Here is a 22519-nt window from a genome sequence, read left to right on the forward strand (position 1 = left end):
TTTGCACAATTAATAAAATAAATATTTTGCTTCTGGGTTTGAAACTTGCAGCTGAAAGCTTCCCTTGCCCTCTCAGTTCTAACACTCGGGGGGAGCAAACTTTAAGCAGGTTTTCCAATGTCTTTAAAGTGACTTTTACTATGTAAAAATAAATATTTGAATCTTAATTCATAGAAACATGATGGCAGGAAAAGACTATACAGCCTATCTAGCCTGCCCATCCACACCAATTGCTCAGGTCTACAATCCCTATCGGAGATCCCCTGTGCTTGTCACATTTATTTTATTTGTTTAAAATCTTTTCTATACCGTCGTTAAGTAGTGTACCATCACAACGGTTACTAGAGAGGCACATATATACATCTTTGGAACATGTATAAGTTAATACTAGCTATAGGAAATGCCATTAAGGTCTGGTAACATAGTTTCGTAATAAAAGACTATTTGCAAATAGTTAAAAATCTTGTTCTTTTTCTACGTTTCACAGTTTTAATTTCATATATAACTATCAGGATGTATAATTTGTTTTAATAGAACATGCTTATTGAGCAGAAAGGTGCTGCGTTCTGTTTTCTTGGATTCATATACTGTCTTCAGTCTCCACCACTTCCACAGGGAAGCTATTCCATGCATCTATCCCCAACATATTCTGTTTTTAAGTAAATATTTCTTTAGACTACTCCTGAGTCTACCCCCTTTCACCTTCATCCCCTTACCCCTCCCTTCAAGAACCTCCTTTCCATTGAAAGAGGCTCACCTCCTGTGCATTGATGCCTTGGAACTATTGCAATTCTCAATCCTATCTCACCTTTCCTCTAGAGTATACGTGTTTACATCTTTAAGTCTGACCCCATATACTTTATAGTGAAGACCACTGACCATTTTCATAGTCACCCTCTGGACCAACTCAATTAGGTTTATATCCTTTTGAAGGTGCCATCTCCAGAATTGTACACAGGATTCCAAATGACTTATACAGGGGTATTATCCTTTTCTTTTTTTTTACTGGCCATTCCTTTCCATATACATCCCAGCCTCTTTCTGGATTTTGCTATTTTATCTACCTGTTTGGCCACTTTAAGTTCAGGAGTAATTTGTCAGACTTATCTGATTAATTTCTTTGGGTGAACAGAGAGTTGGATCAGGGAGAGCGCTAGATGTTGTATACTGGGATTTTAGTAAGGCTTTTGACATGGGTCCACATAGATGACTTACAAATAACTAGAGCACCCTTGGTATGGGTCCTAAAGTGACAAACTGAGTTAAATGTTGGTTGAGTGGAAGGCAACAAAGGGTAAAAGGAATTCACGCCAAGAAAAGGGGCATTAATAGTGGTGTGCCACAAGGATCAGTCCTTGGACTGGTTCTTTTCAATACTTTCCTAAGCCATATTTGGGAAGGACTATTGGGAAAGATGTCTTATTTTGCAGATCATACCAAAATCTGCAACAGGGTAGACATCCAGGAAGGTGTGGAAATCAGGAGGTGGATCTAGTGAAGCTTGAGAAATGGTCTAGAGAGTCTGGCAGCTGAGATTTAACCCTAAAAAATGCAGAGTCAGCATTACAGTATTGGAGGTGAAATTCTTCAAAGTATGAAACAAGAGTGGTATCTGGGGGTGATCATATCTTATGATTTTAAGGTGGCCAAATAGGTGGATAAGGTAATAGCAGAAATGTTCAGTAGAAAATAAAATGTGAGATTGCCCCTTATTTTAGTCCTTGGTGAGACCTCCTTTGGCGTACTGTGAACAATTCTGGAGATCACACCTTCAAAAGGATATAAACAGAATGGGATCAAGCTAGAGCATGGTTACTAAAATGATCAGTGGTCTTCATTATAAAGCACATAGGGACAGACTTAGATCTAAATATTTATACCCTAGAGGAAAGGCAGAATAGGGGAGATATGACAGACATTTTAATAGCTTCAGGGTCTCAATGCATGGAAAGGAGGCTCTGGAATGAGAGGACATGTGATGAGTAATCCAAGGAAATATTTCTTTACCAAAAGGATGGTAGATGCATAGAACAGCCTCCTAGTGGATGTGACAGAGACAAAGACAGTATCTGAATCCAAAAAAGCACAGGGCAAGCAAAGGCACTCTCTGATGAAGTGGTAGGGATTGTAGAGCTGAGCAATTAGTATGGACGGGCAGACATAATAGACTGTATGGTCTTTTACTGCCATCACCCCAGCTCCTACTCTTGTTTCATGCATATAAATGTCAATCCTTATACTGTACTGCCCTCTTGACTTTCTGAGGCCCCAATGCATGACTGCATTTTTTAGCATTAAATCTTAGCCTCCAGACTACTGACCATTCCTTAAGCTTTGCTACATCCCTTCTTATAGCAGATGGAAGAAAACCTGTGCCAAGGTCTCCTTTGGGAGTTTCTGACTCCCCTTTACTCTCTCGAAAGGCGGAGGGAAGTAGCTCCATTCAGGTTACAATCACTGTGAAATAGTAAAATACATCCAAATCTAATCTAGTAAGACCTGAACACAACTGTGTTCATTTCTAGGTCTTTTATGAAAGTGTTCCTGTCCTAGGACAGGGCCCCAGCAAAGGCAGGAATGCAGAGGCCCCAGAGCCCTTTTGTAAAACAAAAATGCTAATGTTATTGAGCTTTGGAAGACACAATTGTTGACAGTCTGCTGGCAGCAGGACAGGAGCTGGTGCAGTATGGGGCTTTCCCCCTGCTTACAGATAACCTTCCACCATGGAGCTTCCCTGGCAACGGGGGGCCCATGCATGAGCCAGAACTCCCCCCCTGCAGAAAGAGAGATGACGAAGAAAGGAGATGGGGGGTTTGCACACCCAGCTCAGCGCCTCTCCTAGGGCCGGCCCACTTTGCAAGAGGTCCCCTCCCCATCAAGGTTTTATTGCTGAAGTTTCTGTAGAGAGCCTTATCCTGTTAGCCCACACAAAAATAACAGTTAAAAGGACACCAGTACTACCAAAGGGTAAAGATGTTGCTTCGATAGAGCTTTTCATTGTTTTTTTTGTTTTTTAAAGATTACGGTAATCTCTTTTTTTTTTTTTCTTCAGGTAAGAGGCCTCAGGCAGAAGAGGAGTTAATTTCACATTAAACACGGACCCTGCTGCCTATGAATCTGGTTTCTTTTGGTTTATGCTGTTCAGCAAAGGCAGTTTAGATCTCTTAAAAAGCCATGCTTCCAGAAAGAAAAGAAATGTTTCATCGCATCTCTCTTACAGTACTGGAGAAAAAAAGAAAACTGATTGATTTATAAAATAAAAAGAGATGTTTTCATTCTTCTGTAAATGTAAATACTTGCATCAAATGCATAAGAAATGTGCTAGATTTATTTATGAGCTTTTTTTGCCCATGATGTTTTCCTATACACATATTTCTTTGGGGAAAAAAAGACATTTAAAACAGAAAGATTCAAAACACATTATTCTGAGAAGATCATCTTGCTAAAACTTAGTTTGTTTGTGCAATTGAAATGTATAACAGTTTTTGACAAAGGAACATTAGGCTGTCACCTAAAGTAGACATTCCCATCCTGGAGCTTTACAGAAGCAGTCAGGTTTTCAGGAAATCCATCGCGAATGTGCACGCAGAGCCCGTTCTAGGCAAACTAGGCAGTCACCTAGGGCACAATTTTTTTTTGTGTCGGGGGGGGGGGGGGGGGGCCAGGAGATCTTCCTAGTGCTGCCGCCCCAGTTTTAAGGCACAGCATCAGAAGGGAGGGGGATGGATGCTGGAGAAAAAGTGGGGAGTGGTGACTGAAGGGAATCTGGAAGGGTGGGTCAGCTTTGGAGAGAGGGTGTCGAGCAGCTGAAGGTGGGGGAATGGAGAGAGAGGATGATAGGCACTGCTAGAAGGGGGCAGTACTGCTGTGCTGAGCAAGGAGCAAAGGGGAGAGGAGAATGCTGGGGGAGGAGAGACGAGGAGAGATGCCGGACAGAGGGGGGGGGGGGGGGGGGGGAAGGAATCCTGGACATTTGACAGGGACAAAGGAAGAAGAATGCATAACTTGGCAGAGGATGCGAGGACAGTGAGAGTTTGTGATGCTGTGCCAGAACCTCCACGAACGGGCAGGTGTGTATGGGGGAGGGCCTGAGCTTGAAGGTTTGCCAAGGGTGTCTAATACCCTTCCACCTGTATGCAATAGATACCGGTTTACATTGCAGCTCCTATGGGTGCCAGTGCATGTACATGTTCCTTCTGGATACTCTGAAAATACAATCTGTTGGAGGAGACTCCAGGAGTCAGCTGGGAAAGGCTGCTCACTCTCCATCCACTTAGATCAGTCCAGACAAGTGGGTTATACACACCAACCTGCAGATGGAGATAAGAGAACAACAGGCTTGCTGATGTCACTTGTATATCTCTGTGCGGACACCAGCCTGTCAGTATTCTCTTTATCTCCAGCAGATGGGTAACAAGCTTCCATTGCTGGAAGTGAAGGCCTAGTTAGGCTGGGTGAACAGAAAACTTCTGGTGCATAGCTCCTGAGGTGACAGATGCATTCTCCATCCTTCATCTGAAGGATGGAGAATGCATCTGCCCTAAACTGAAGAGGATCTCTCTGTGGTTGGCAGCTCCTTAGGTGACAGCTTCAGGCTCTCTCCCTCAGTGGAGCACCACCGGAGACCAGAGTGCTACCGGTGTTAAGACTTGGCTCCCTCTCTCTCCTCCCTTCCTACCCACTTCTGCTCTATTCTCCTTATTTAAAATATTTTATATTCCACTCATATTGACAGTACATGCTTGAGTATTCACAGCCAATTCAGGTCCAAATCCTTGTGTTTCCTTCTTCAGTGGTGTACTCCAGGACCAAAGAGTAACCAGGAGGACTGATTAAAAAAATAAATAAAAATAAAAGGGTTTCTACCCGCTTTCTCTCCTCCTTGCCTTCCTTGCTCTCAGGATTTGGTTACAGCTTTCTTTTTAAAAGTCTTAAACATGTTTCTGGTTTCAGCAGTAAAAGTTTAAAAAAAACAAAGAGGAATGCTGGCTATTCGGCAGTCAGAAATTCGTGACAACTGGAGAGCGGAGCTACCCTCTGGGCAGTAGATGAAATCTGCATGTGTGCCTGGTTTGGGCATTTTGGACTGAGGCAATGCTTGAGGGAGAGTGATAGCACGGGGAATGTAACGCCCATACGCTGTACAGTATGAGGTCTTAACACAGTGCCTTTAAAGGTGGGCTCTGACTGCTGCCAGGAGAGATGGAATAGTGCGGGTAAGTCTTCCCAGCCTTTCAGCTGGGTTTCGTAACTGGCAGCTCTGTTTTTTGTTTTTGTTTTTTTTTTAACCAGGCTGCAGGTAAACGGTTGAGAGTACAGGCAACCATTTTGAAATTGCACAAAAACAGCAGGCACTGGTCTGCGATTTGATACTGTCTGAGGTGTCCCTTTATTTGTTGAGGACCGCGTGTCATGCAGTGACAAACATGATGCTGGTACAAGCAGATCGCTCAACAGACCCTTGCAGAAATGTGCTCTGCTCGGCCTGTAGACTAACAAAAGTAGTAGATACTGCCAGGATTGCTGTGAAGCTCAAGACTGCCATTGCGGGATATGGCTACAGGGTAATCACTGGCTGAGACGTTCAGGTTACATTTTCCCGTTGGAGCCCAGGTTTCAGAAGCGGCTCCGGCATCCTTTTTTTTTTTGCAGCCCTCCTGCCCTGAGCCTGGAGAGGCGCGTTTTAAGAACCTCGGTGGTTCTAAATCCACAGCAGCTGCTGTTACAATAGGTCAGCCTCATTCCACACTGGTTGCTTCTTCCTGGCTCTGGGCAACAATTTTGCAGGAAATTGCCAAAGTATGCAAGCCTTTATAGGGGTAGGATGCAGTTACAGGATCTGCCTCCAAAGCTTAGCACCCCTGGATTCGAATGGAGACTAGGGTAAAATATGGGCCTGCATGGAGGGGGAAAGGAGTTTTTAGCTTCAGTGATTTCTCTTTAATGGTCCCTCTATCCCGTAGCCCTGAAGAGCATGTTGTGGATTTTTCAGTCGCTTTGCAGCGACTGTGGTTGCTGCAGTACTTGGGGCATTGTTGTTGGTCTTCCTTCTGTAGCCTTGAGGGACTTTTTTTTTTTTTGGTTTCTGCTGACGCCCTTTGGCCACCATAGCTGCCACAGTGCTGGGAAATTCGTTCCTCCATTCCTTGACTGTGAGCAGGGCCGGTGCAAGGGTCTGTAATGCCCTAGGTAGATCAATGTAACACTGGCTCCCGCCCCCCCTCCCACCAAACCCACCCGGAGTTGAATGTGCTCCTCTGACAGTGATAGATAAATAGAGTTATGGTCTCTTACAGTGCTGAGTGGGGATATGATAGAGGTCTACAAAATCATGAAAGGACTTGAACCGGTTAATGTAAATCAGTTATTTACTCTCTCAGATAAAGAAGGAGCAGAGGGCACTCCGTGAAGTTAGCAAGTAGCTCATTTAAATCGAAGTAAATTCTTTTTCACTCAGCGCATAGTTAAGTTCTGGAATTCACTGCCAGAGGATATGGTTACAGCAGTTAGTGTAACTGGGTTTAAAAAAGGTTTGGATAAGTTCTTAAAGGAAAAATCCATAAACTGCTATTAATACAGAATAGTAGCTTGAGATTTATTTAATGTTTGGGTACTTGCCAAGTTCTTGTGACTTGGATTGGCCACTGTTGGAAACAGGATACTGGGCTTGATGGACTCTTGCTGTGACCCAGTATGGCAATTCTTATGTTCTTTCATGATGTTGCACAAACCTAGTAAGTGCTCTATGACTGCTGTCATTCCTCCTATCACATTTTGAAAATGGCACCCTTGTGTATCCCAGTGGTGCCCTGCCCACTGATGCCGCCCTAGGCGGCTGCCTAGACCTGCCTAATGGTCGCACTGGCCTTGACCATGAGGGACATTTTTTGGATCTCAGCGTGCCTCTTAGGCTGGCATGGTGGCAGCAACAGTAATACGGGCTTCATCTGTGAAGAATAATTGCTTCTAGCTCTACACTGTATTTCAGAGATTTTTTTTTTCTTTTGCCAAAGGTCTACAAGTATTTTATAAGAGGTGGGGGTGCAGTTTTAGGAACTCCTTGCAATTTCCCAGTATCATTGCTCTCAGTTGAAGCCCAGCATGGCAAAGGCTAAGCACAGCAGTACAAGTATTTTCAGGAGATTCCCTTGAGGGACATACTTTCACAAGGGATCAGTAAAGAGAGCCTGGAGGAGGGAGTACCTTCCTGAGGATGAGTGTGATATTTCTTCCATTGAGGAGAGTTGGCCTTCTGCGCTCCTGGTTCCCCTGTTATTTCTGCGTTGTGGAGGAATGCAAGGAAGAATCTCCAGCACCACAGATGTCTGTCACGGCTGTTCCAATTGCTAAAAAGGGCAATAATGGCGGTCCCTGATTTGTCTGTCTGTCTGCACAGAATACCACCCCACAAAGTGCAGTTCCTAGTTCTGGGTCAGCCACATCCCTGGCAAATTTTCTCTGGCTGGTTTCACAGATTCCCTGAAGTGGGAAAGGATGTTCCCTGACAGGGATAGATATTGCTGCCATGGTCTCCTCCATGGGAAAGGCTTAGTATCTTTAATTTTCAGCCGCTGGGTGCATGTTTAGGTCTTCTAGTGGGTAACAGAACCTCCCTTGTTCCGGTAGACTCTGTTAAGTTTGTGAAGGATTGACAGGAGAATATGTAATTTCATTTTCCAGCAGTGGACATCTTGGTGACACTTAATGTCATGCAAACAACAAAAACAAAAGACAGGCCTTAGGGCTATGTGCATGGTTTTCTGATCACTGCATGTGGCTATGTTGTGGCAGATATGAAATGCATCTGGTGCAGAATGCCCAGGAAGACTTGGGGTAGTATTTCCCACAATTAGAACCAGGGACTCCTGTGTCTAGATGGGGATCAGATATGCTCTGATGTGCTCCACATCCAGAGGGGTAGCGTCCATGACAATGGTTCAGTGGTTGTTCTAGAGGTGCTTCTCATCAGCATTCTCTGTTTCTGTAATCGATTTGACTAGGCAGCCCTTTCATGGTCAGCTCTTGTTGCGTGAAGAGCTGGAGAGGTTGGCAAAGGTATGGGGCAACTCTAAGGCTCCACCTGAGTCATTTTCCTTTCCACCTATGAAAGAAGAGAAGGGCAGTAATGCAGACCCCGGCTCCTCCTGAGCAACGCAGTGAGGGCTTGGGTATCCTATCCCAGGTTATAGAGATAGAACAGACAAAAACCATCTACCTTTTAAAATACGGGGGACCAATGCATCCAGGAGTTAATAAAAAATGGTTATAGCCTACAGTTTATTCTAATTTTGCCGCCTTTGTGGTTTCCCTTGCTATTCAACTGCGGGAAGCCAGGCGGAAGAGCTAGTCTGTAGTGGCTGCTTGAAGGCTGCGCTTCCCATTCCAGGAGGCCAGGAAGGGTGAGGACGTTACTCCATTTTCTCCACGGCGGTCCTAAAGGGGGTGGGGTCCTCTTGTCCCACTCTGGATCTGATGTGGTTCCAGACTTCTTAAAGGTAGTCCACCCTCAGGATGGAAACCTTAAGATCAGTACTCGGTACTTTAGCTCTGTCGTGTTTATTTTCATTTTCCCCATCTGGAAGGATAACCAGCATTTCCTCAAATGTGCGGTGTTAGGTTCCCATTTTCAGTTTCAGCCGCTATCCTTTGGGCTAGCATCAAAACTGAGAACCTTCTCCAAGGTGACTGTGCCGTATAGCAGCCAGTACCACCATGAAGAGTTTGTGCTGTACCCTTCTTTCGATGATTGGCTGAGTAGAGCAAAGTCCTTTCAGGAGAGCTTTCTCCTTCTCAGCGAGTGCTCCTATTGCTGGGCTTGGGCCAGATTGGTTTTGGAAAGAAAATGACGATTTTAGTCCTCACACACTGGTTTTCCGGGGGACTGTACAGCAGTCATTCTAGGCTTCGCCTCACAAGGTGCTCTTACGCCAGGGTACGATATTTCACTAGTATCCTGATCAATTTGTCTTACAGTTTGGCCTTTTAAAGGGCACGCTTTAGTGAGGAATAGCTATTCTCAGGCCATGGTGGCTACACTCCCGACGACTACAGCATTTTTCATTTCCTTGACCTCTGTGCGTATTGAGAAGTTTTTTGAGGCTTGGTGTTCTGGGTGTTGCATTACTCCTGGAAATACATCAGTCCCTTCTGGATATTTGCCAGAAAGCCTTTCTAAGGGATTGGCTCTGAAGGTGCTCCTGGTGCAGGGGGTGGCCCTCTATTGCTATAAGAGCGCATATATAAGACAGGCTACAGTCATCTCACCTGGATGTCTCGCGTTTTGAAAGCTGCTAAGCATATCCGCTGTGGATTCCATTTCCACCTTGGAGTGGAAATTAGCTTTGTCTTTTTTGGCAGGATCACAGTTTACTTCTTTTAAGGCTATAGTGCTGCTAAACAGCTTATTCTGAAGATGCTCTTCCTACTAATACACACTTTCTTTTGATTTTCAATGATTGAGTCCAACTTCGTATGGTTCCTTCCTTTCTACTAAAAGCAGTTTCAGAATCCATTTTAACCAGTGAAGTTCCTGCTTTTTGTTTAGCAGATCAACATTTTTGGAAGAATGCATGCTGCTTAGATCCTTGGACAAAAGGGACATCCTTTACAAAATCTCAGGATTTCTAGCTTTTTTGCGGGAGATCTTTCATTTTTGTTCTATAGAGAAGTGGGGTGTCCGCTAGAGTTATGACGATGCTCTGGTTTAAATAGGTGTTTACAGAGGTTGATGTGGAGTCTGGTACTCAGTTGCCGAACTAGATTCCAGGTCATTCCACAAGGGGTCAGGTTTCTTCCTGGGTGGAGTTTCAGTTGGTCTCTTCCTCGATGGCTGTAGAGCAGCATCTTGGTCTATTTTGCATCCCTTTCTGGACGTTGTAGTAGCTTGGGTACATCCCACTTGTCTGACATGATCTGACTGCATGAAGAGGAAGGTGAAATTACCACCTACCTGATAATTTCCTTTCCTTGAATACAAACTGACTAGTTCAGGACATTCCCCATGCTACTGCTATCTTCAGTGTCTCCTTCACTCTATGCCTTCCAGCAAATATTTTTCACAAGTAAACAAGCAGGGTCGAAAAGCATTATTGGCTTCCTGTGCTTTGCTGCAGGTAAGTGGTTTCTTATGTAACTATTAGACACTTCATTTACTATTGCTTCTGCCTTAGATTTTTCTGGAAATGCACTAGTTTAAAGATAATGATCATAATGAGCATGATAATGATAAATGTAGTTATAATAACCACTATTATGGTTCTATCAATTTGTCCTTAGTTGGCTTGTTACAGGAATACTGGCAGGCTGGTGTCAGCATGGAGGTATATAAGGAATGACATCAGCGAGCCTGTTCTCTGTCTCCAACTGATGGTTGGCGTGCAAAATGCACTTGTCCAGACTGACTATATTCAAGGAAAGGAAATTATCAGGTAAGTACTATTCACCTTTAACATTTGGGTAAATCTGAGAATGATAAACTGTACCCCAGATATAAATGGATAATATTGTAATATGTTTGTAAATCACTTAGAGACAGTATAGCACAAAGCACTGCAGAAATTCAAATCTCCCAAAACAAGACCAAACAAAAATATAGTCATAAGAAAACAGTTTTTGTACGCGTTGCTGTTCAGATCTCCATTCTAATTCACAGATTTGTTCAGCCTTACAAGGAGGCTGCCAGTAGTATGTATGCATGTCCTCTGCAGCCTTCAAATAATGTGAAGGCCAGAGGGAGAGGTAATGAGAGAAGGAAAGAGAAACAAAGGGAGGGACAGAAAATAAAGGGAGAGAGAGAGAGCAAAAACACAGTTTCAGCTAACAATAATAAGCTGTCTCTTCAGATGGTTAAAAGCACCAGAGAATGCATACATGTTTTGCAGTCTATTTAGCTTTAGAGTAGCATTTAAACAGACCTCATTTTTTAAGCTTCCAAAAAGCTTCTGAGCAGGGCTGGCCCTGGTAGCAAGCTCTGAGCCATGCACTTTTTCCACATAATTTTGCAAGAAAACTTAGGCTTGAGTTTGCAACAACAGGAAGGCTAACTTGCACTTTCACTTATTCCCAACAAGTCCTTGACTTTCTGGGCCAGCAAGGGTGGAAGTTTAAGCAGGGTTTGTAGAGGAAGGGCGGGGAGAAGGGCTTAGCTTGAGGCCCCCCCCCCTCCAGAGCAGGATCCTTATGAAAGGATTTAAAATAACATCTGCCCCTCCCCTGGAAATGTTATCTGTGCCAAACTACAGAGCTGAGGGCTGAGAGCATTAATATAGAATGATCCACCCACAGGAGGTAAAATGAGCTGGTACAAAGAAAGTTAGAAGCTTTGTATGCTACAACTTCTTCTGCACTCCCCTTCAGCTACTGATGCCTTCCTGGAAGTATTATCGAGCCTGTTCTAAGGCTATGGCAACAGTCCATTTTTCTTTTCAAAAATCACGTCACAAGAAATTGGCACTTTGAAAGCACTCTTGCACCGGCAATGGCGAGAAACATCAAGGGCTTATGGCACATTCCGGCAAAAAAATTTACCATATGCAAAATTGATATATGCACAGAAGAAAATGTATATTTCAATTTGCAGATAGGAACACCATTTCCAGATATTTGGAGTAAAAGTACCATATATCTTAGCAATTTTCTAAAGCCCATTTACACATGTAAAATCTTTTGAAAACTTAGCCCTATGGAGTGAATTTTCAAAGAAATTGCGTGCATAAAATAGCAATTTTCAAAAGCCCATTTACGCATATAAAACCCAATTTTATGCACGCAAATCCTTTGAGAATTAACTCCTGTGGAAAAAAATATTTAAATACACAATACGTTCATGCCAAGAGGCTGTTCAGGGTGTGCAAAAAAGTGAAGTTTTTGTTTTGCAAATTTAAAGTTTTGCACTTTTGGTGCAAAAGGTTTCACATAATTAGCTTACGCTATACAGGCAGCTCCCAAACCCAGGGGCAAGAGGAGGCATTTAGAAAGTTATATTTTGCCTCCAGCAGGGTGCACAGCACTGAGGAATAGCACCAGTCACCCGGAGCTGTGCATTCCTGCACAAGCAGCTCTGGCCAGCGACAGAACAGCGGTGACAACTAAACACTGACCATAGGTGCATGACCAGGGAGCGGAGTACAGCCAAGTCAAGCTGCCACTTACTATATACAGGTTCTATGTTTGCAAAAGTCTCCTTCAGAGCTTGAGTCGTTTCATTTTACACTATCACAAAGCAATGTTAGGGAGGACATATTCACAGACATGACACTTCTGCTGGCTAGAGTCAGTGCTACAAACTGAACATCCTAATCCCACAGGGGGAGGGGGACTTCCAAACAGCAACATGAACACTGCAAGTCCTGCATCCAGTCTGCCATGGTTCGCCGATCACTCGGACCCCCTCCTCCTCCAAGCCGTCCCTGAGGCTCGGCCCACTCCCACAGCCCTTGATTTATGCAGTCTCTGCAACCAATCTCTAAAGGTGAGTGTCCTCCTCCTGCATTGCCACCTCATCCTTCCCTGCCTTGTTTAGGAAGACGTTCCAGCCGTCAGCTGCAGCCACGGTACCGCCGTTCAGGCTGGGCTTCTTTTCCTGCATCTCTGACTGACTGTCCATGGTAACGTCCAAAGTCGGGTTGTCATGGCAACTGTTCTCAACAAAGTGCAGCTCCTCGCCATGAGACTGGAAGGGAGAAAGGGGAGATACAAACAGCAGAAGCTTGGTTACCAATCTCCCCTGAAGGTATACAGTGTATCTCAAGTGCTGCAGCCTAGTATTTACTGACTATTGTAAAGTATTGTGCACCTAAACTAACAAGCTGCAGGTGCGATCTTTTTATTGGTCGGTTAGACCTGAAAAAGGGTGGCAGAGCTCTTGAAAGCACATCACTGATGTATTTAATCTGTCCAATAAGAACATTCCACCTACAACTTGTTTGTTGATCATTATTGCTTCTGTCCATGGTAAGTGCACTTCTGTGTTTGTGACTTCTTAAACTGCATACATGGAAAGATTACCTGTAAAAGCTTCCTTTTTCCTGTCCTGAAAGTCCATAAAAGACTTTTGAATGAGGCAGTGGACATGTTTGTACCTAGCATCATGCCATAGATATCTAGGTCCAGTCCAATGAGACCAAAACTGAGTCAAGGCGTGAGGCAGTGACTGGCCCTACTGGGCTTGAGCACATAAGTCTATATAACCAGGACATCACTGTCTGGCCTAACGTTTCATAAGACGACTGTCTTCAGTCTGTTTAGGGCAGATATCTTGCCAGTTTATTTGAAAGAAATTTATTACAACTATAGTCTACCAATTATTTTTGTTAAAAGGACACAATCCCGATAGGAAGCAAGTGATAAGGATTTTGATTTTTATAAAAGGGTTCCAGCAGTGATCTGGGAAATTAGAGACAGGCGAACCTGACATTAGTACTGGGCAAAATGGTAGAAAAACAAAATCACTGGCCATATATATTGTTATGAATCGCGCTGCCCGCGGGTCCCCCCGCGAGCAGACTCACGCACCATGTTGTTTCTCTTCAGCCGACGCGGCAGGACGCCGCTGTCGGCCTTCTCACGCGGCCGGAGCCGCAGACTCTGCGCTCCCACGCGGCCCGGAGGCCGCCCCAGATGTCCCTCTTCACCGTGGCCGGTGCCGTAGACTTCCCAGCGTCCTCTCAGCGGGGCCGGGACCGCCCCCGACGCCAATGCTATCTTTGCGGCGCAAATGCCGCATCCCCGGGCTGGAGTGGCGGCTGGAGCCGCCCCCGGGGCTTCCTGCAGCGGCCGGAGCTGCTGCCGTCATCGGGCCTGCTCCTCAGGCCCAGCCCTGCGCTCCTGGCGTCTGACGTCAGTGCAGGCCGCTGTCCGCGGTCCTGCACAGCTTCCTGCTGCTCCTTAGGCACGGCGCATGCCTCTCTGCAAGATTTAAAGGGCCAGGCACAGGAAGTGTGCTGGCCCCACCTAGGGAGTGGACTTCCTGCCCAGCCCTATAAAAGGGCTGCTCCGTCATTCTGTCTTTGCCTTGCAGCGGAGTTGCTTCACTCTGGAGGCTCCTGCCTGCCAGAGCTCCATCAGGTCTTCTTATCTTCTCCATGGAGTTCTTGTTGCTTCGTCTCGTCATGCCAAGTCATGTTCGTGCCTGAGGTCCCTGTCCAGGTGTCCTGGTGTCTCGTCTTGGTCTTCTGTTTCCTGATGTTCCAGGTTCCTTGATGTCCTGCTCCTATGTCTTCGTCTTCAGCGTTCTTGAGCCTTCTGGTACCTGTGAGGCCAGAGGTCCCTCGGATGAGGTTGTGCCCGAGTGGACCAGCCTACAGGTGGACTGGTGTCCTGTGCTCCTGAGCCGTCATGTCCTGCCAGCCGTTGGTGGAGCTTCGGACGACAGCGGCTTCTTCGTTGGAGTTCTGCTTCGACTGGATCCTTCCCTGCGCTTGTCCCACTCCCAGTGTGGTCCATGACCAGCCTCCTCAGACTGTGTAGGGCACGCAGTGGGACAGGGTGGTCCGCGACTCAGTCCCGCGGGTGGGCTGAGTAGGGCGCCCTGAGAGACAGTGCCAATGTCCTTCCGCCCAGCTTCTAGTCTCGTCTGGACTTCGTCAAGTTCCTCGTCTTGTCATGGATGCCATTGTATCACTCTTGGTATCATGTCTTGTTCCTGATGTCATCGCATCGACCACTGGTCCGTAATGTCTTCGCATCAGCCGTGGTGTCAAGTCTTCGTCTGCGATGCCGTTGCATCGACCCTGCTGTCATGTCTTCGTCCGCGATGCCGTTGCATCGATCCTGCTGTCATGTCTACGTGTCAAGGCCCGTCTGCCCTCGACCTCAGGCCAGGCCTGCTGCTCCATGCTGTTCCATGCAGCAGGTCCGAAAGGGCTCGGAATGGTCGGAGGACCATTCACATTCCAACATCATCATGTTGTTGGCCATGGGAGCTTGCCGGCCTGGCAGAGGGTCAGATCGTCAACCATGGTGGAACACGCCGTCAACCCTCGGTTCGGTCCTGGATCCGTCTGGGGTCGGGCTGAGGCCCAAGGGCACACTAAAACCCCGGCGGGGATTGCTCCGTAGCACCCCCCGTTATTTGACATATATATATATATATATATATATATATAGACATGGCTTTAATGGGGAAGTCTTGCTTACCAATCTTAGATTTTATGAAGGTGTAAACAAATATGTAGATAAAGGTGAGCCAGTGATATAGTGTATTTGGATTTTCAGAAGGCATTTGACAAAGTCCCCTATGAGAAACTCTTCAGGAAATTAAAAAGTCATGGGATAGGAGGCAATGTGCTATTGTGGATTGATCACTGGTTAAAAGACAGGAAACAGGGTAGAAGTGGTCATTTTTCCATAGGGAGTGCTGTTTAACATCTTCATAAATGATCTGGAAAAGGGAAAAATGAGTGAAGGAGCATAACTGCAGATGACACAAAATCATTCAAAGTTGTTAAAACAGCAGCGGATTGTGAGGAATTTCAGAAGGTCTTTGCTAGATTGGGCATCTAAATGGCAGAGGAAATTTAATGTGGACAAGTCAAAGTGAGGAAAATAATCAACTACAAGTACACATTACTGAGTTCCATATTAGAAATCACCACCTAGGAGAGTCTTTGTGGACAATACATTTAAATCTTCAGCTCAATGTGCAGTAGCAGTCAGAAAAGCAAATAGAATATTAGGAATGATCCAAAAAGTGTCACAGTCTGGCAGGCTGATCAGGGATTACCCCTACAGGACACGACTAGAGACAGTCTTTTGCCTGGACCAGCCACCTCCCCACAAGTTGGGTTCTGGTGGCTGGCAGGATTTTGCTGGAACAGGAGATATGGTAGGTCGTGGAAACAGGCAGGGCTGGATACAGGCAGGGCTGGAGATGCAGGCTGGAACCAAGGCCTGGAGCAGGAGACTTGGTGGGAAGCAGGCAAGGCTGGATATAGGCAGAGCTGGAGACATGGGCCGGAGCCAATGGCAAGACCTAGGACTAGAGATAGGGCTGATACTGTATGCAAAGCAAACAAAGGCTAGAAGTAAGGGTAAGGCCTGGAATAGAAACAGGGCTAGACAAGACAAGACAAGGCCTGGGCTGGGCTGGAGACAGGGACTAGACTGGACCAGACAAGACTACACTAGGATTGGACAAAGACAGGATTAGAGCAAGAAAGAAAACAAACAAGGCCAAAACAGGCCACAAGTCTGGGCTAAGTGAACCTTGAAGGCCCGAAAGCTGCAAGGCAGGACAGGAAGGCCAAAGAAGTCACTGAACAAGGCAGAAAGGCCAAGAGGGCCACAGAGTAAGGCAGGAAGGCCACAGGGCAAAGAGTAGCAAGATAAGGAGAGCCAATGCAATGAGTTTAACTGACTCAATGAAGAGGCAAGGAATGCATAGAGAGACTGGGCTAAATAGATCTGTGACTACAACTCAAGAAAGACATAGCAGAGCTACAAAAGGTGCAGAGGAGGGTGACAAAAATGATAAAGGGGATGGAATATCTCTCTTATGATGAGAGGCTATGCAGATTAAGGCTCTTCAGCTCAGAAAAGAGACGGCTCAGAAGAACATGATAGAAGTTTATAAAATCATGAGTGGAGTAGAACACAAAATGAAGGATGGTTATTTACCTTTTTGAATAATATAACAAAGGGACACAATGAAATTAATAATCAACAGAATTAAAACAAGTCATAGAAAGTACTTTTTCCCTCAATGCACAATTAAGCTGAGGCATCTGTTGCCAAAGGATGCAGTCAAGGTGACTACTATAGCGGGGTTTAAAAGAGTTTGGACAAATTCTCAGAGGAGAAAAGTCCATAAACCATTATTAGTTAGGTAGACAAAAGAAAGCTATTGCTATCCATGGGAGTGAGTAACAAGAAACATCTACTTTTAGGGATCTAACTGGTAGCATTGACCCAGACTAGCCACGATCAGAAAAAGGATGTTGGGCTCAATGGACCTTGGTGTGAACCAGTAATTTCTTATATGACGCAATATAAAGCATATTAGGGGTGTACATTTCCTATTTTGTTGCAAATGACCACTCATCTCTATAGCATACTGCAAACATCCATCCGTCACTTATTACTCTGACATTGACAGTGACCACTCTCCTGCAAGCCATAAGTGGAGTCCAAGTTGGCAGAGGCAGGTTTGGTACTCACCATGTTCTTCAGTTTGGGCATCCGGCGCTGCCAGCATATGTAGAGAAGCCCAGACACAATGATCATGGCGCAGATAGAGCCAATAATGACCAACACGACAAAGAGCTTTCCATAGTCGCTGCGAGATGGACTGGGCCGTGACTGGCAGCTAGTGGTGGTCGAATAGTTCTGAATGCCCAGCTAGGAATTCACAGAAAGAAATCAAAGGCTCAGTCCCAATCAGTTGTGCTTAGAGAGTGCTCCTCAGTCCTACAAATATAATACCAGCACATCCCAGGACGGCCATATGGTCTGCTGCACATGTATTAACTATTTAAAAATTGCTTCTCCCTTATTTTTTTGCAGGAGGTTTAATCCTCCTGCTTCAGCAATGGCTCTTGCATCATCCTGCCCCCGGTAGGGTTGAGCAGCAGGTCATCAACATCCTCCCACCTCAAAAAAGTACAGGTTTTCAATCTCAGCCAAAAGGCCAAAGAGAGATGTCTTCTGCTTATGGCGCAGAACCTGCACTCGGATCCCAGCCAAAAAGAAGCCCAGAATGATACTTCAGTTTATTCTATCTAAAGAAATTGTATTTTAGTAAATTTAGTACTGATGTATATTTTAACAATTTCCCTCAGGCACCCCACCACTCCTCTGTTTCAAGAAGTCACAATCATAACACAAACTTGGACCAAAAGACATAAGACAGCAAACTGAAAAAATCCATTCCCTTATAAGCCAGGCAGATACACATAACACCCAATCTCAGAGAGGCAGGGAAGCCAGCAATCCACAGGAGCAAGCATCTGATTCTCAATGATTCATGCAATATAAGCGGAATTCAAAACACTAATCTGATCAACCAGTTTCACACCAGCTCCCTCCACTACCTCCAGTTCAGAACAAAGAGAACTAGAGCACTGTAAAGAGACCTGGGCAGGATGAAGCCAGAGCAATCCTTACCTCGGCCAGGTTTTTCTTTATGTCTGCCAGGGCTGTCAGAACATCTTTTATAGGGACCACACCTGATATTACAAACAAAAAGAGGAACGGTCAGTAAAATAGAGCACCCTGCTAGTAACTCATCCTATGACTTCATCCCAGATGACTCCTGCATGAAAACATACAAGTTCATAATGAGCAATATTCCATAGCATGATGTAACATTTGGTTTTCTTGATTTTTTTTTTTTTTAAATCAGAGATCGGCGCTCATCCTATAGTGGAGAACCAATGGAGGCAACGCACACCATTGGAGTCACAATTCCCTTTAAAAGAGAGATGGGTCAATAGTCAATCACTAAGACTATTCATCCATCCAAACACTCCTGAACACTGATGGGTCACTCACCCTGTTCTCCAGCTAATGTCATCAGCAAGTGTTTGTCATTTTCATTAGGTTTGCTCAGAGAAATCATCCATGTTCCTCGCAGATGCTCTGCCTTTCTGGAGAAAGCGCCATCTACCATGGACAGCAGCTGCTGACCCTTCTGCAGTCGAAATAAGTCCTGCCAGAAAGAACAGAGTTAGCTGAAAGGCTTCTTCTATCATATGCAGGTGAAAAATGAACGGGTGTCCCTGGACCACAGTGCAATTCTGAACCTTCAGACTGTCACCTTCATTGTTGTAAAGACATTTCCTATACCATGTCCTTCAAGACTTCTCAGGACATTCTGGCAACAGAGTTATCTAACTCTACTCACAGTACTACCAAGAATTCTATAAGAAAATCAAGAGCAAAGTATCCAACAAAGAGAGACTGAAATTCTCAGAGAGTATTAAACTAGTGAGTGGCCTTTTGACTCAAGTGGCAGGTTCTACTTGGTGCCATGTAGAAGACCTGGGTTTGATAGGACAATAAAATTGATAAGGAGCAGAAAAAGGAAGCATGATCTAGGTGAGAGGCCATGGGGTAAGCGGCTTGGAACCAACAGCCCACAATTTCCCAGAAATCAGTTGTGTCAAAGTTGGCAAACTGGTGGTGGTCTGGTACTGTCCAGCATGTTCGCGGGACTTAAGCAGTCAGATATTCGTTAACAGCCTCACTAGATTTGATAAAGCTTGGTAGTAAGACATGGAGGGTGGAAGGGCAAAGGTGCTGAATTAAGTATGGAATTCCGTACAGTCTCCTATCAGGATGGACTTGGATAAGGAGCGATACCCCAGGAGTGCGGATTGGTCAACGGATGGCAACTGGGATACATCCTTAGCAGTCTAGAACAGAATAATTGGGCAGACCGAATGAGCAAACTAACCTTTACCTGCTGTTATTATGTTTGTTACTATATTATCCATGATCTCCAAACAGATCTTCTCTTTAGGGTAAACCAAGATATGAAAATTAACTTGGTTCTTAGACCACATGTGCATATATCTCGCATATATTCATTGTGGATATCCCAAGGATATTCCTAAGTGGAATTTTATTTGACATTTTGTTGTTTTATTATTTTAGGGGGAACGGTTATAATTTTTGTTTTATCTCAATATTCCATATCTAATATTTAAAAAAGGCAGAAGAGAAATTTTTAAATAAATAAATATATAGCTTCCGCCTCCTGGGCAGCACTACGGGACGTCAGATCCATCACCAATGTGTGGGACTTGTCACCTGCATCACTGGAAGGTTTGGAAAAGCAAGGTGTGAGGCCTGGACTGGAGGGATGGATGGTCAGAGAGTGCATTCTCTCCAGTGACTCTCCCTTCCCTGCCTTCTCCCCCTGCAATGTAGTGCTGCGCCATTAGAGCATGTGCCCCACCCCCAGCATGACCTATGGCCAATAAACTCTTGCCTGTTTTAGGCAAAGCACAGTGCTCCAGTCTTCAAAGCTGGAGAGGTAGGAAGTAAATACGAGAGCGCATCAGCAGAGTTTCTGAGGGGTGTGGAAGGACCAGTTATCAGGTGAGTGAACGCACCATTGTGGTTATTCTCTGTCTCGCAGAGCCCAGGGATCTGGTAGTCCCTAAACCAGGGGAGGGTAGCCAGTGTTACTGTCCAGTGTCTGCTGTTTTTTTTTTTGTTTGTTTTGTTTTTAATTTTAGCCACTTCAAAGTGGATTGCATTCAGGTACTTTAGGAGGAGGCTTCTCAGGGCACAGTGCAGTCCTTGTAAACCTGATGGGAGTGGAGGAGTAGCCTAGTAGTTAGAGCAGCAGGCTATGTACCAGGGAAACCAGGGTTTAAATCCAATTGCTGCTCCTTGTAACCTTGGGCAAGTCACTTTACCCTCCACTGCCTCAGGTACAAACCTAGATTGTGAGCCCTCTGGGGATAGGGAAATACCTACAGTAACTGAATGTAATCTGCTTTGAAGTGCTGAAAAGCGGAATATAAATAAAGTGTGTTGAAATATCCTTATGAGAGGGGTCAAGCTATAGTTACGTGTTTGTGTGTGAAAAAAGGAGTTGGGTGGTCCTATGACAAAGCTGTTTGCAGCCCTCACCCCCACCACCCTGTGCACAAAGAGTGCAGAGTCTGCCCAAGGCTTACTTATAGATTTGTTGAGAGAAATGTAGCTACAAGGATTTTTTTTAAATGAAGCCTGCATTTCTTTCGTGATCTCTTATGTCAGGGGTAGCCAACTCTGATCCTCAAGAGCCACAGCAGGCCTGATTTTCAGGACATCCACAATGAATATGCGCGAGATAGATTTGCATACAGTGAAGGCAGTGCATACAAATCTAACTCATGCATATTCATTGTGGATATCCTGAAAACCAGACCTGGTTGTGGCTCTTGAGGACTGGAATTAGCCACCCCTGTCTTAGGTGTGTTCATTTGGATGGCAGGTCCTGAGGCATCAACTCCCCCTACCTGCACCACTGCTGCCCCTCCCCCTCCCCTCTTTCCATGTATCAGAGTTCAAGGTAGCTCTGAAAGCCCTTGGAGCATATCAGTGGCCACTGGGAGTGATCCATGCATCTTGAGCTGGTTGTTCCAGAGGGCTGTAAAGATGTAAGAGGTGGCCATTGCAGCATTAATGTGGCACCAATCTGAAAAGAAGACCCGAGGGCTAGATGTGATGTATTAGGTCACTCTTTCCAAGGAAGACTTGGTTACTAGCTGGATAATTGTGTAATCTCTCTGCAAAGTGAAGTGCGCACAAAGATATTACCCAAGAGCAAGTGTAGCCTGTGCAAGAGTGAATGGGGAAATTGAGATTGCTGATTTTCATTGCTTTGTTCCAAATGGTTCTTTTGAAAGTGACAAGTTGGAAAAACATTATTTATTTGAGAGAGAGAGAGAGAGAGAGACTGGTCATAATGTCATAGCCCATAGGTAGATATTTGTATCCCTATGGTAGGCCCACCTACCATAGGGATACACTCAAGGTGGGGTTTAGGTAAGAGTGTAGGGGGTTAGGGGCCACTTTCACATTCTACGTGACACCTACGAACAGAACAGTGGTCTCTTGTGAAGATTTGATGGCCTTCAGAGTGAGGAAACTCACTCCAAGATGAGATTTGGGCAAGGTTCTCTCAACTTCCATCAAGCTAGGTTGAGAGAACCTTGCCCAAATCTCATCTTGGAGTGAGTTTCCTCACTCCAAAGGTCATCAAATCTTCATGAGACCACTGTTCTGTTCGTAGGTGTCACGTAGAATGTTAAAGTGGCCCCTAACCCCCTACACTCTTACCTAAACCCCACCTTGAGTTACTAGGTGGGCCTACCATAGGGATACAAATACCTACCTATGGGCCATGACATTATGACCTCTCTCTCTCTCTCTCTCTCTCTCTCTCTCATATATACAGGAGACATCACAGCAGCTAATGCAATCCAAAGCAGTGGCTATGCAATAGCTCTTTGTAGACAGGCTAACCCAGCCCACTCTTCCTATTTTCTGAATTTGCATCACACCATACGATATGGTGCTATCACATGCATTAACGGGGCTTTTCGCATGTGAAAACGCCTTATCGCATTTTGATAAATGACCCCCTAAGATTGTAAGCCCTCTGGGGATAGGGAAATACCTACAGTACCTGAATGTAGTCCACTTTGAAGTGCTGAAAAAAGTGGAATATAAAAAACCTTAATGTTTGTTCCAGCTCTCATTTGGGCATTAGAATTTTCAAGACTAACTTAAAATTTATGAACTACTAAGTACGAAACTTTTACCTTACAGAATGCAGATCCTTCCAAATGGCTCATCTCTCATCCCCTCCTCTAGCTTCAGCCAGACCAGGGATGGCCAACTCCGGTCCTCGAGAGCTACAAATAGGCTAGGTTTTCAGGATATCCACAATGAATATGTATGAGATAGATTTGCATGCAGATCTACCTTATGCATTTTTATTGTGGACGTCCTGAAAACTAGGCCTGTTTGTGGCTCTCAAGGACCAGAGTTGGCCACCCTTGAACTAGACTATCCTGTATGAAAC

At 45.1% G+C, this 22519-nt stretch overlaps 1 protein-coding gene across 1 annotated transcript in view; it reads right to left on the reverse strand.

Annotated features, from left to right (window-relative positions):
• Nucleotides 1-6599: 6599 nt before the first annotated feature.
• PODXL2 (podocalyxin like 2) overlaps nucleotides 6600-22519 on the reverse strand; it is a 100041-nt gene continuing 84121 nt past the window's right edge. The window contains 4 exon segments of the mRNA XM_029601316.1: nucleotides 6600-12670; nucleotides 17155-17334; nucleotides 18100-18161; nucleotides 18487-18643. Of these exon segments, the coding sequence (XP_029457176.1) occupies nucleotides 12464-12670; nucleotides 17155-17334; nucleotides 18100-18161; nucleotides 18487-18643 (606 nt within the window). The 3' untranslated portion in view covers nucleotides 6600-12463.

Source organism: Rhinatrema bivittatum, chromosome 4 (genome assembly GCF_901001135.1).
Source record: "Rhinatrema bivittatum chromosome 4, aRhiBiv1.1, whole genome shotgun sequence".
NCBI classification, from domain to species: domain Eukaryota; kingdom Metazoa; phylum Chordata; class Amphibia; order Gymnophiona; family Rhinatrematidae; genus Rhinatrema; species Rhinatrema bivittatum.